The sequence below is a fragment of the Triticum aestivum genome, chromosome 7B (genome assembly GCF_018294505.1).
Source record: "Triticum aestivum cultivar Chinese Spring chromosome 7B, IWGSC CS RefSeq v2.1, whole genome shotgun sequence".
NCBI classification, from domain to species: Eukaryota; Viridiplantae; Streptophyta; class Magnoliopsida; order Poales; family Poaceae; genus Triticum; species Triticum aestivum.
Window position 1 is genome coordinate 721,202,688 of NC_057813.1, and position 14,089 is coordinate 721,216,776.

A 14,089-nucleotide genomic window follows, 5' to 3' on the forward strand; every position below is an offset into this window, starting at 1 on the left:
TGCGGTTGTGTGGGGGTATCTTTTGCAAATGTCATCCAAAACTCCTCCAATGCTGATAAGTGCCGCAATGTATATGTGTCACTTGTTGTAACCTGGGAGTTTGAGTGTAATTTCTCCTCGCACACAACAATGGATGGGTGGGTTGTTTATGAACTTTTTTTTAGATCTGTATTTCTAAATGAAATATCTCTTGAGCCGTGCGTGCAAATTGCGAACCATTTTTAACAATATGTTCCTCTCGTCGAGATGCTCGAAACTATATCTCATGTTGACAAGTTCCGATGAACTTTTCTTTCATCGTAATTTGTGCTCCCTAGTGTACTCAACATGTGCTTCTTTCGGTTCTAGACATGCTGCATCTGTGGCTCCCTTTCTGTAGTGCACTTGTGTTTCCCTTTCTGTAGTGCACTCGTGTTCCCCGCGTAGTGTACTCTTTGCTCCCTACTGCACTGCATTTGTGCTTGCCATTTAGTTGACGAGCAAACGACACATAGACTGAACACTAAGGAATAGTGAGTCACACGTCTAGATAAGAATGTCCTGGCCCACTTCATGGAAGCCCGATATGGACCAGGGGGCGTGCTTCAACGCCTGGGCCACACACCTGAGGAGAGGGATGCCAAGGCATGGGCCGGGCAACCAAGCAGCGAGGAACCTGTCTTTAATTAGATCTCATCTGACGGGAACTCATGTAACCTAGCTCGACAAGTATACAAGGTGGGACAAGGACTCTCTGAGGTGAGGGAGGAGAGAATCAGTGAAAACCCTAGATCTGGTTTGTTCCCACCTACAACCACCTCCTTAACCTCTCAGTCGCCAGGCCGAAAGCTTGTAACCCAAGCGAAACACAGTTCACTGGCGATCCTTGTGATCTTCGGCGAACACCACATCAATAGAGACACTAGACGCTGGATTAGGGTCTTACCTCCTCCTAGAGGGCCCGAACCTGGGTAAATCCCCTCGTTTGCGCCTCACCGTCTCGATCCCATGCGTGCTTGCCCCTCCGAACAAATCGACCGTCCCTTCATGGCACATCGGCACAAAATACCGACAGAAGTGCACTTGTGCTTCGCTTTATTAGTACACTTGTGCTTCCCACAGAATACACTCTATGCTCCCCACGTACTGCACATGTTCTCTCAAGTATATATTGTAGTTGTGCTCCCCGTGCAGTGCACTTTGTGCTCCCTAGTACGCGCAAGACACCTCCTATAGTATGGGAAGCACACCTGTTATAGTGCATGAAGCACAACTGCTACACTATGTGAAGCATGCATGTGCTCCCTATCGAATCCATCCTTCTATTGTACTTCGCTCAGTATGTACACTGTAATCTGTACTGCCTCAACTCGTTAGTACACTAAGAAACTAGAAACATACCACAAGGCCCCCCGTGGTAGAGCCTCATTCGCTCGCTACGATCGCCATGCCGCATCTCGAGCATGGGCCGAAAATTACCCACTATGGGAGCCTTCCAAGGGGTACCCATTAATTAGGTGCTTTCTTCTCCCCGTCTTCATCACTGTTATATCTCACAATCGAGTGGGCCACCCAAAAAAGAGGTTTTTAGGAAGCTTGTAAAGAACAGTTCGTAGAACCTTCCGCTCGGTTTTAGCCGGTTTTGGGAAGGTTCGGTGTGGGGTTTTCTTCCCCTTCTTCTATATAATTTTCTCTTTCGGTTTTCATCATATTTTTTTGGTTATCTTATTTTATTTTTATTTTCCTACTGGTTTTTTCTTCCTTTTTCATTTTTCAAATACATCTCAAAATTTTATTAAGATATTGAACATTTTTGGTTATTGTTGAATTTTTTAGATATACATTGAATATTTTTAAATAGAAGTTGAATATTTATCCAAATAAGTGTTGAACATTTGCAAAATGCACATTGGACAATTTTAATACAAAGTGAATATTTTCATACACATATTGAATATTTTTCAATAATGTCCTGGATATGTTTTTAACGTAACTGTTAGATTTAAAAAATAATCACAAAATAATTTTTATATGTCATGAATTTTTTTATTAAATTCTGAGGACATATTTTTTTCATTTCATGATCTTTTTTGAAATGTCATAAGATATAATTTTAAACGCGTGAACTTCCTTAAAACATCATGAATATTTTTTGAATGGTACAAATGTTATTTTTACAAATTACATGATTTTTAAAAAAATCATGAACAGTTCTATAAATGTCATGAACAAATTTCTAAATATGTAAACATTTTTTAATGGTATGAACTCTACTAAAAATTCGGCAAACTAATTTTTACATTGCACGGACATTTTTTAGGATTGTGGTAAATGTTTTTTAACATCAAATTAAAATTTTATAGTATATACATATATAATATTTTGAAATGTAAACAAAAATTAAGCATAAAACAAAAAGGGAATTGTTGTCGCTCGGCCATAAAACTAAAATTTCAGGAAACCAAAAGAGTAGAAGGGAAACCACATGAAAGAAAAAATCAAACCTGCTGCAGCATCAAGAAAAACAAACCTAGTTGCATAACAAGCATTGTGAAGCTCACTGAAATATTAGTTCAGTTCAGTAGTCGGTTCATGCACAAGCAGCAATGTTCAGTTCAGTACTCAAGTATCAACATACTCCCTCCGTTCGGAATTACTTGTCTCAAAAATGGATGTATCTAAAACTAAAATACGTCTAGATACATTCATTTCCGCGACAAGTAATTCCGAACGGAGGGAGTACATTGCTAGAACCAGGTCCCGCCCACAGTTTCCATTGCATAAAAAAAAAGGAAATGAAAGTCTGGCAGAGTTACTGGATTATTCTAGATTAGATGACTTCTTCCTTGTGCAAGATGTAATCTTGTTCCTGAAGATTTTTAGGGGTTTAGAGAGCCTACAAATACTTTAAATCAAGAAACTGAATGGAACTAGAAATGCAAGATTTGTTTCTCAGGTTGTCACACCTCAGTCATAAGACCAAATTTAGCAAACCAAAAGTATAAAAAGGGAAACCACATGAAGGACAAAACCAAACCCGCTGCAACATAAAAAATCTCACATTCAGAACTAACATTGTGCAGCTCACTGAAAGAACAGTTCTAGTGCTCAGGTCGAGGAGCACGAAGCACAATCGACAAACAAGATGACTGAAATATGAACAAACAATGTTCAAACCCGGACGTTGGCGGTTTCTGTTGCATAAAAAGGAAATATAAAGCCTTGCAGAGTTAGCAGGGAAATGTGAAAACAAGCTTAAACAATAACAGGAAACCCCACCTAAATACACTTGGCCTTGAGCATAACCAATGGCAGAAACCCATTGAACACCAATTAATCAAAGAAAGGAATTCACTACATGCGCATTACCGAAATTTGCAACATCACGATGCATGCAACAACATCACCGAACATAGCAACCACATGAGGAAATAATTCAAGACCATCATGCTGAAATTTAGAATCTGTTGAGACCAATATAATGCATTACTACAAGTTACGAAATTCGACGATCGACAACTACCAAATGTGGATAATTCTTAAACATCCTTGCAATAATAGGATTTGCTTCAATATAAGATATAGTAGCCACGCATCATGATCATCATAATCACCTACACACAGAGAGCATGCTGGGGATAACCCACATAGGTTGCACCTTGCCATCACAACCCATAAAAATAAAGACATCTCCCTGCAGCGGCTTGCCGAGCTCAAGTGAAATCCAACGTTCAGACTCCTGGTTATAGCAGTATATGCAGTTGCTCCGCCCTCCCCATATCTCTGGGTTCATGCAAGACAAAGCCTGGCTTCTCTTGTCCGTGCTGATGAATATCGCCCAATGCTCTAGCTTCTCCACCTTGAACCACAGTGCAGGCTCAAATGATAGGTCAAGGCGAAAGACTTCAAAGGTTACCCCTGATACCACAATAGATCCCCGACAGCCGACCAAGAGTAGCATATCGCCACAAGCCACCAGCCATGCATTGGAAAGATTCCGTTTACTGATCATGCTTGACTCGATGACTGGTAGTTCTTGGATGTTAATCTGGGGTGTCAAGTGCACTTTGAAGATTCTGCGATCAGAATCCATGCCAAACACACGTCCTGTGAAGACCACGATTTGCTTGATATGTCCATGACGAGTAGAACATCTCACCCATGAATCGGTACCAACACGCCGAAACAGATTATGTGGTCCAGCCTCGATAATGAGATGAGAGTTGGGTGATGTGAGAGGAGCAGTAGGGCACCATAGTTGGGCTCAGCACATTCAACGAGTGGTAGTTGTGGAGGTGAGACGCTAACACCTCTAGACACATCAACAACGATACAAGATTTTTTGTTGTACAAAATGAGATGGCCAAATGAAGCCCCCATGAAGGAAAACCATTCTAGACGTAGAGGAATTTCAGAGCAAAGGATGGCACCTTGGTTGACTTTGGCTATATCTGTGACAAGATATGGACGATTGGGCACCAGGTTGTTGCTAAAGGGGCTAGCATTAAGAGGGGAAGAAGAGCCATCAGGTTGGAGAAGGAGAGGTGGGAATGTTGCTATGGAGCCGGCAAAAGCAGTACCCCAAGAGCGGCACGTGGCAGCAAATGCAAGAAGATCCGGGGCAGAGCCCAGGCCCATCCGAGCGATGATACAGTGCAACAGGCCTTCTGGGAGGTCTGCCCAACCTTGGGTCCCTGACATGGCTTACACACAAAGACAACAGCCCTTGCTCCAGCAAGTAATTCCAGCTTCTCTGCAGAACATTAGAAAAATAAGAAGATACACAGATTAGAAGAATGAATTTGGTGACAAAAAGAAGGAACTAATGGGATATATGAAGTGCTAAGAAAGAAAATAGCCAGTGCATGTATGGCTCGTGATAGTCCGAAGGTGCTAATTCGAAGCACATAGATGCTCTACATTAGAGCATACAAAATTCTAATAATGCAATAAACCAGCAAAGTACTTATATGACTAGATTTGAATGAACTATTTCCATACTAATATGACTTCTATAAGCATATCCAGCATCCATGAAGTGTAAACATTGAACGGGTGTCACATCCTGAACACATCAGCACTCTAGCGGCATTAAGGGTTCAAGCGGAACAAAGAAGTTCCCGGGCAACTGTATGCAATTTCGATCAAATGTAAGTGTGGCACTCATTGAGATGTTCAATTAGCGGAATGAGAATGATGTCTTGGCTATCTGATCAACAATGTTTTCTTCGCTATAGGGCTCAAATCTGCCGTCCACAAGGACCACAACTGCCAAATCAGTGAACACTCAGCATGTGTTGTTCTTCATATGTAGTTAATGCATACTGCCTATGTAATTTTTTTCCAAGAAATTACTACTGGGTGCATATATAAAAGTTTTGATACAAACTTATACAAAATTCAATTTTTTAATGTCCAGGATAAGAAACTACCATGTGTAGAAGAAAGGACCTATTTTAGTCAAATACCTCCATGCAGTTAAATCTTTTTGAGGAAGCGACAAACTGTGGCAGAGGGTATTGGAGGGCAAAACCCCATCCCATCCCATCCCATCTCATCCCAGCTTATGTGAGTAAGCTAATTTGGTGTCCGGTTGATGGCTCACATCAATAGTTATTTTTCATACAAGCAAGCTCAAGCGTTGATGCTTGTCAACTTCTATCAGGACATGCTGCTGTGGGTGATGTAACTAACAGGACATGCCCCCTACCCCTTACTGTAAGGGCCTTAAACGATTCAACTTCTATCCCTGATCTGGCTCGTCCAAGTTAATCTAGTGGTGTCGCTACAGGACATGGCGTTATACTGGGAATGCCCATCCGCCATACTGGACAGTCCAAAACTCCAATTATGTTTTGAAATTTCTTGCTTCCGTCTCCACCAAAACCAAATCGGAACCGATTGTGTACCAATGTCCGAGCCATACAAATTTATTCATGATCGAGAAACCACTACATTAATACTCGATGTACTCCCCCCCTGCAAAAAAATTAAATCGCATCGGGTTGCAACGACGCCCTACCAAAACAACATCCAGAGACGAGTTTTTTGCTCTTATGACTATGAGAAGTAACAGCCAGTACGAAATGCAAATCGAAAACGAGAAAACTAGGGTTCAAATGCGTGTTGGTGCTCGTGAGAGAGGGAGGAGAGGGACGAGGGCCGAGTAGAGAGAGGGAGAGAGGGAGAGAGAGCAGACCTTGCGGAGTTGGCGATGGCGGCCGGCGACGGAGACGCGGTGGCTGGTTGTTGCCGCCGCCGCCTCCTCTGCTTCTCCGGCGGTTTGTACATCCGTCGGATCTCACTCTCCAGTCCACGCCCCACCCTTTGTTGCGCAGTGTGAGTCGGCCGGCGTGCTGCCAAAGCCCGCTAAAGATGGCCCGGTTCTCGCGCGCACACAATACAAGGCCCAACAAAGGACGCAACGACTATTTATCGAATTAAGCGAGTCGGATGCACACGGTGTTGCGAACACACGGCTAAAGGACATCTTGTCACGTCTGGACTAGTTACGGACTACATCCCCGTCAACAACAACGTTGATCCTCGCAACTCCACGGGAGGCGCCGCTATTCCGCGCGCTCGGTGTGTCCCCATGGGTCATCCACAACACCCAGCTACTGCCACCGATGCTGCCACCATAGACCAGCACCAACAAATTCCTCCCCGCGTCACTGACGAACATGGGGACAATTACGAGGATTATTCTGGTGATACCGAGATCGACCACCACAATGACCGTGCTCATCAGCAACTGTCTTTTAACCGTCAAGGTATGGCATGAGGTCCGCATAGGTATGATGTTCGAGACTACGACCACTCAAGTGCTAAAATTAAATTTACTATGGCTGCTTTCAATGGTAAATATAATCTAGATGTTTATCTTGACTGGGAACTTTCCGTTGAACAAAAATTTGCATGTCACGATATTCCTGAGAACCAAAGAGTTAGGGAAGTCACTAGTGAATTTACAAACTTTGCTTGTATGTGGTGGAGTGAATATTGTCGTATTAATGCGAATAATATACCTGCTACTTGGGATGCTTTAAAACGAGCTATGCGACAACGTTATGTTCCTTCATATTATGCTCGTGATAAGCTAAATGAATTGCAACGTTTAAAACAAGGTAGTAGTTCTGTAGAGGATTATTATTAAGAATTGCAAATTGGCTTAGTGCGATATGGATTAGTTGAAACCGAAGAGATGGCTAGATTTTTAGGTGGTTTGAATCGTGATATTCAGGATATATTGGACTATAAGGAGTACAATTCTATTACTCATTTGTTTCATTTTGCTTGTAAAGCTGAGAGGGGAGTACAGGGACGACACAACAAGGGACGAGGTAATTTTTCTGCAGGTCACCGATCATCATGGACACCCTCTCCTACAGTTCCATCCACTACTGATTCAACACCACCTATCTTGAACAATGGTGCACACCCATCAAGTTCAAAATCAGCTCCACAATCATCCGAGACTTCAAAAGCAATTTCTCTAGCACCCACCACTTCGTCTCGACGCACAAGGGACATGAAGTGTCATATATGCAAAGGTGGCGGGCACTTGATGAAGGACTGCCCAAATAAATGAACATTCATTGTGCGGGAAGACGGTGAGTACTCCTCTGCTAGTGATTTGGATGAAGATACACGCGCTATGCTTGCCACTAATAATTTAGGTGACATTAAGGAGCATGACACAGAGGTGATATATATTAATGCTGAGATGGCCGATCAGTACCAAGTCTTGTAACCATGCGAGTACTTAGTGCCCAGATGGGGCATAATGAGATGCCTCAACGCCATAATCTTTTTCAAACTAAGTTTGTTGTGAAAGGGCATTCCGTTCGTGTGATCATTCATGGTGAAAGCTAATTTGGCGAGTATAGAGATCGTCGAGAAACTTTGCCTCACCACTACGAGACACCCCCATCCATATTACATCCAATGGTTCAACGATTGTGGTAAGTTGAAGGTAACACGTCGTGTGCGAGTACAATTTACACTTGGTTCATATCATGATTACGTTGATTGTAATGTTGTACCTATGCAAGCTTGTTCTTTATTGTTAGGTCAACCTTGGCAATATGATAATACTGTTACTCATCATGGTAGAAAAAATTTGTATACTCTTGTGTTTGAAGGAAAAACCATCAACTTGCTTCCTATGACCCCTGATGAAATAGTAAATGATGGGAAATCTAAATCAACAGATCATACTATGCACACTATGCTTGTTATCAATTCTGAAATGTTTCCGTTGGGTGTCCCAACTTGTGATCCGGATATACAGTGTACCCATATAGTTAATTTGCATCCCCATAATTCATACATAGACTTTGTGTGAGATCAAACTTTTCATGATATTCCTAATGGTGCTATAACAAATTTATTTCATCCTCATGAGCTAATGCCTTCGGAACGGCCTATATACGCTGCATCTATTTTTGTGTAGCTCTATAATATGTTTCAGATAAATGAAAGCCGAGGACAGCTTTGTTTTCAAGAAAGGGAGGATGATGTGGGCATACATATGTCTACAAATATTACACATACATTTTTCAGGTAATTTCTATTGATCATTATATGATATTATATTTTATTACCAGGGACAAAAATACTACACCAATTTATTTATTTTGTAGGATTGTTGAAGGCATTTACAAAATAAATATCAAGATGAGAGATTATGCACTTGATGTTTACACGGGTCATACAAGTGCACCCATGCACATGCAGCCAAGGGAGTGCTCCTGTACATGCATGCGTGAGAAAGGTGCAAGGAGGATCCAGCCTTGCATGCTACGATGCCCATGTACATCACGTTGGGGCCCCACATCTTGTCAACCGAAGGAAACATCCATTCCGGCTGAGGCGTGCAGAAGCTAGACTCCGTACGTTGTGCCCGTAAACCAGGACATAAGGCGGCCGCTCCTCTTATTAATAAATAACTAGTTAAAATTAGGTTTAGACTCGGGTTTTGTTTAGAGAAATTTAGTTATTGCTATTTTTATTTATCTTCGCTCGTAGCGGCTAGTGCGACCGTCAAGACATCTATCGGAACCCCGACTTGTGAGATTTATTCATCTAGCATATCCGCAATTTCAGATTCTTGGCTATTATTTTTTTGCATGTTCTTCGATTTGCTTGCAGGAAATATCCTTTGTGGATAGGTCGATCGCGCTGTTCGCTCGGTCGATAACACCGTGGAGTTGGTTCAGCGATTGCCGTGGATATCAGTCGTGTACGGTTCTCCCTATACGGTTGGTAGCCGGACCAAGTCCCACCCAAAATCGTAGTTATCTCTCTCTCATCGAAAGATCGGGCCTCAGTTCACATCAGAAAAGCTAGGTAAAACCAATTTTTTTAATATATTTTATGAAAAATAGGTCTAACATAGTATTATATAGCCCCGAAATTAGCTATTTTATTCTTTCTAGCAGACAAAATAGCCTTTTTGCCTGGCTGCGGGCCGGGCTGGGCCAGGCCCGGGCTTGGGATTTTGTTGACTGGCTTCTTTAAACCCGGCCCGGCCGGGAGATGCCCAGGTCCAGACTCTCGTGTTGAGGTAAACAATGTCGGGTCTTCCCATTTTAGGGCACGCAGATAAAAAAGGGAAGAAAGGGGGCGCACCTAGAGTCCCAAAGGTGAGAGCTCTTATACGGCGCCCGTGTGCGTGCTTGTGATCGTACATCATATAAATGCAGTGCCAGACTTGAAGTGCAAAGTACAGCGGCAAATCCTTTTTAAGAAAACGTTCAACATTTTTATGTATACATTGATTTTTTTCAAATACAGTGGGTTTTTTGTAAAAAAAACTACTGATCAGGTTTTAAATACTGAAATGGATATTTTATAGTATACATTGACCAATTTCTTAATGTATGATGAACAAAATTTAGATACACAATGAACATTTTTTAATATACGTTGAATATTTTTATAATCTATGATGAACATTTTTGTAATACACGATAAACATTTTTATAGTGCAAGCTGAACTATTTCATAATATACGATGAACATTTTCATAACACATGGTGAACTTTTTATATAATACACAAAAATGACAAAAAGAATAGAAACAGAAAAAAGAAGGAAACGTAAAAGAAAGAAAATGAAAGGAAAAAAGAAACCAAAACAGTAAGAAAAAAACAACTGAAACCTGGACAGAACAGTGAAAAAATTGGAAGCAAAAATACATGGAAGAAAAACGAAAAAATAAACCCCGCAAGAAAGAAGGAAACAGCAGCGAACCAAATCTGAAGCAGTTCAGCGAAGGACCATCCTTTTGACGCCTGTGGGCGTCAAATAGCATCTGCCCCCAAATGTCACCTACGGCGCTCCCAGCCGCCGCCACGTCGCGCTTTGGGTGCTCTTTCTGTTTTTTCTTTTTTGTTTTTTCGGAGGCATTTTTTGTTTTTAAATGTTTTTTTTCTTTTTTGCTTTTTGTTTTTTCTACCGGGTGTTCTTAGCTTTTGGAAAAAAAATACGTAAAAAGAAATTTACGCCAAAAAAGACATGGATAGTGAGCATGCTAAATTTGGTTACAACTACAACACATCAGTACTCCAATGAAACAAATGTACATAGAGAGGTAGGTCACAAAAGAATAATGAAATGGAAAGTTATGTGAGCCTGCCGGTCGTACTCCATCTCAGGTCAGACTACAATTACATAACATGGACTATTTGATATTGATACCAGATACTACTATGCCTCAACATGAACAGGAAAAACTATGTTTACAAATCTAACCAGACTTCAACAAAAAATAGTGTTACATTTCATTTCATTATTGGTTTCACATTTTACTTCGTCTCTTTGTTGATTTTCATAGGTTTATTTTTTACACATGTAAGAAAAAGTACACATTCAGCATTTTCATATACATCAGGCACATATTTTATACACATGCTTAACATTTTCAAATAGATGATTAAGATTTCCCAAAACTTATATTTTTTTATGTCTAGTTTCCTGCATAGACATTGCACATTTATTTTCCAGATCTAAAACATATTTTTAATATGTGTTTAACATTTTTCAGTTACAGGATTAACATTTTTCGAATACATGGTCAATATTTTTTAAATACACAATGAACATTTTTTAAAGACAACAAACATTTTTCACACACAACATACAATTTTTTCGTAGTCATCACGAGCATTTCTATATACATTTTTTAAGTTTTTTCAAATACATAATTAAAATTGTGAAAATATTTGTTTCTGTGCCTACTTTTATTTAATGTACTTTGTACATTTCTTATACAACAGGAATATTTGTCTGATACACATCAGGAATATATTTTTGACACGCTTTTCACATTTTTAAAATGCATGATCAACATTTGTTTTCATACACATTGTTTTTTGTATACATGACAAACATTTCTATACACATTTAACATTTTTTAAATTCTTGATTAAAAAATTTCAAATACATGATCAACTTTTTTCATACTGAACATATCTGTTTGTTATAGATTTTTTTTGTATGCATCAGATACATATTTTATATACACATTTAACACTTTATAAATATTTGGTTCAGCAGGGTTAAAATCTGCTATTAGCTTCAGTAGCACCTCATTCTACAGCCTCCACGCGTGAGCCCACTTTGTAGCAATGTGAGTGACTCTGCGTGAGCCGGGCCAGCATGCTGAAGACTGGCCCGGCCTGTACACGCAATACAAGGCTCAACGAGTACGCCTATGTATCGCATCAGCGACGAGCTCCCCACTGCGTGTGCTTCATTCTCAGTCTGAACTTCTACAGTCCATGGAAGTACCTGCCCAGCTATCAGCACATGTACTAGTAGTCGCTTTTCATGAAAATCATTCCTATTGATGAACACACATTTGTTTTGATGGATGCTACTCATAGATTAAAATCGCGGCAAAGTGACAGAGATTTTTCCCGCGATGGCTAAACGAAGGAATGGAGCGATCTCGGGCGATAGTGGCATGATCTCCCGCGATTTGTACTATTGGAAAATCGCGGGTAGATTTCTCAGCTGCGATTAGCGGGAGATTGCGGCCAAATAGCGGACGATTTTAATCTATGATGCTACTCCACATGGGAACATAGAGAGCACAGAGAACTCTGCACCCACTGCATATGCCCCTATCAGTACAAGAACACAAAGTACTTAATGAAGAAAAAACCCCTTGTGTGTCTCTTATTACAAGCCAACAAAAGAAAAAGATATTCAGGCAAAAATGTCCAAGTCTGGTTGCCGATGCTCTGCCTAGAAGAATAAACAAAATAAATTCAATAGCAGCCCAGCATCGGCACTTAAGAAAAGAAAACGAACTTCTAGAGCAGCAAGATAAATAAATCACCGGCCATCGGAGTAGAACATGCTCGGGTACACCCACAAGGCCATGGCTGTGGGCACAAACCTCTTACGCCAGTTGAAGTTGGGATGGCTAGTTGGAGAAAGGTCCACATGGCCACGCAGCTCGTGCACGCTCCAAGGCTGAGAGTGATGGGCGTAGTACAAGTTGTTGCTCGTCCCTCCCCATCGCTCCGGGCGCGCACAAGCAAACGGAGGGCTCCGCTCGTCTCCCCCGACGAAGATCGCCCAGTTGTCCAACGTCTTCACCTTCACCCACTTGGCGGGCTCGGTCGACATGTCGAGGCGGTGGCACACAGGATCTGCGGACGACAGGTGCACAAAGTGGTCGACCATGAGGAGATCGTCGCCGCAGACCACAAGCCATGCCTGCACAAAAGATTCTGGCTCTATCTCGCTGCACCACTCGGTTGGTATCTCCCGCAGGCCTAACCGAGGGGCCAACCGCAGAGTATACATCTTCATACCGTGGTCCATGGCGATGAACTGACCGTTGAACTGCACGATCTGATATATCCATCCATGAGGAAGTTGGAGTTCCTCCCAAGAGTCACTTCCAACGGGCCAATCAAACAGGGAGGATTGAGTGCTTACAAGGAGATGTGAGTTGGGAGATGTAAGTGGAGCAGTGAGAGTGCCACCATAGTAGCCGTCACTGAAAGGGAGACGTGGAGGCGAAACCATGGCCCCGGTGAACACATCGACAACAAGACAAACTCCACGGTAGCAGCAGATGAGATGGCCATGTGAAGAGCCAGCAAAGTGCATGTTCTCAAAAGTTTCTTGAGGAATCTGGCAGCCAAGGGCGCTATTGTCGCTAGCTACATCAATGACTTTACGTATGCGTAGCATGTATCGAGAATTGAAAGGAACGGAAGAACGTTTTTCAGAAAAAATGGAAGGAAGAGAAGAACCTTGGATAGGGTCAGCGGGTCGGATAAGAAGAGGTGGGATTAATGTGCATAGGTTAGATGCAGATCGGTGGGAAGAGAATGCTGCACGCCATGACTGGCAGGTTGCAGCAAAGGCAAGAAGGTCAATGGAGGATCCCAACAGAGCAACAATGGAGTGAAGCAGGCCATCCGAAAGATCGGCCCAACCTTGTAATCCAGACACAGCAGGGCTAATTGAAGTAGAAACCACTGACAATGTGCTGGGGGTCTGCATGATGGGAATTTGTCTGCATCACATACCAAATTCAGGTCCTAATTAATATCAGAACCGATGAACAATTTCAAGGATGTGATGATAAAAATAAAGAGACATATAGCATGCAAGAATAATGTATATTTCCTCAGGGGCCTAAAATACGCCTATGCATGAAGAAACTTGTTACACACTAGCAAAAATAAGGAATTTGATACGACTACACTACTCTTGTCGGATGCCAAAGTTCAGACCGTTCGTTATCAGATAACATGACCTGTGCTGTTTGGCAAATGTCTCACAGCAGTAGACACCTTTAACGAAGCCCATCATTTGTAAGAACACGAGGTTAAAAGAGGTGACAATTGTTTATTTATACCGTGAGACCGATACGTCGATGATATTTTTATAAGATCATTTCATGCATGGAGCGCCAGTTTCTGAGGAAAATCAAAGCCTAACCAGATCAGTCGATTCTAATTCAGGCCACCCAAAGATCCAGCGTGGGCCGAGTTCTAGATGATTCGTAGGCATATGCATGAACACATATAGATGAAACAGGGGAAATGTGCACAACATAGACCTTGCGGATCAGGATGGG

The 14,089-nt window shown here is 41.7% G+C and overlaps 1 protein-coding gene across 1 annotated transcript; it reads right to left on the reverse strand.

The window, feature by feature from the left end:
• Positions 1–12,324: 12,324 nt before the first annotated feature.
• On the reverse strand, positions 12,325–13,518 carry LOC123158614 (uncharacterized). Its single transcript, XM_044576533.1, has one exon. The coding sequence runs from the start codon at positions 13,507–13,509 to the stop codon at positions 12,325–12,327; it is 1,185 nt and encodes a 394-aa protein (XP_044432468.1). The 5' UTR covers positions 13,510–13,518.
• Positions 13,519–14,089: the final 571 nt, after the last annotated feature.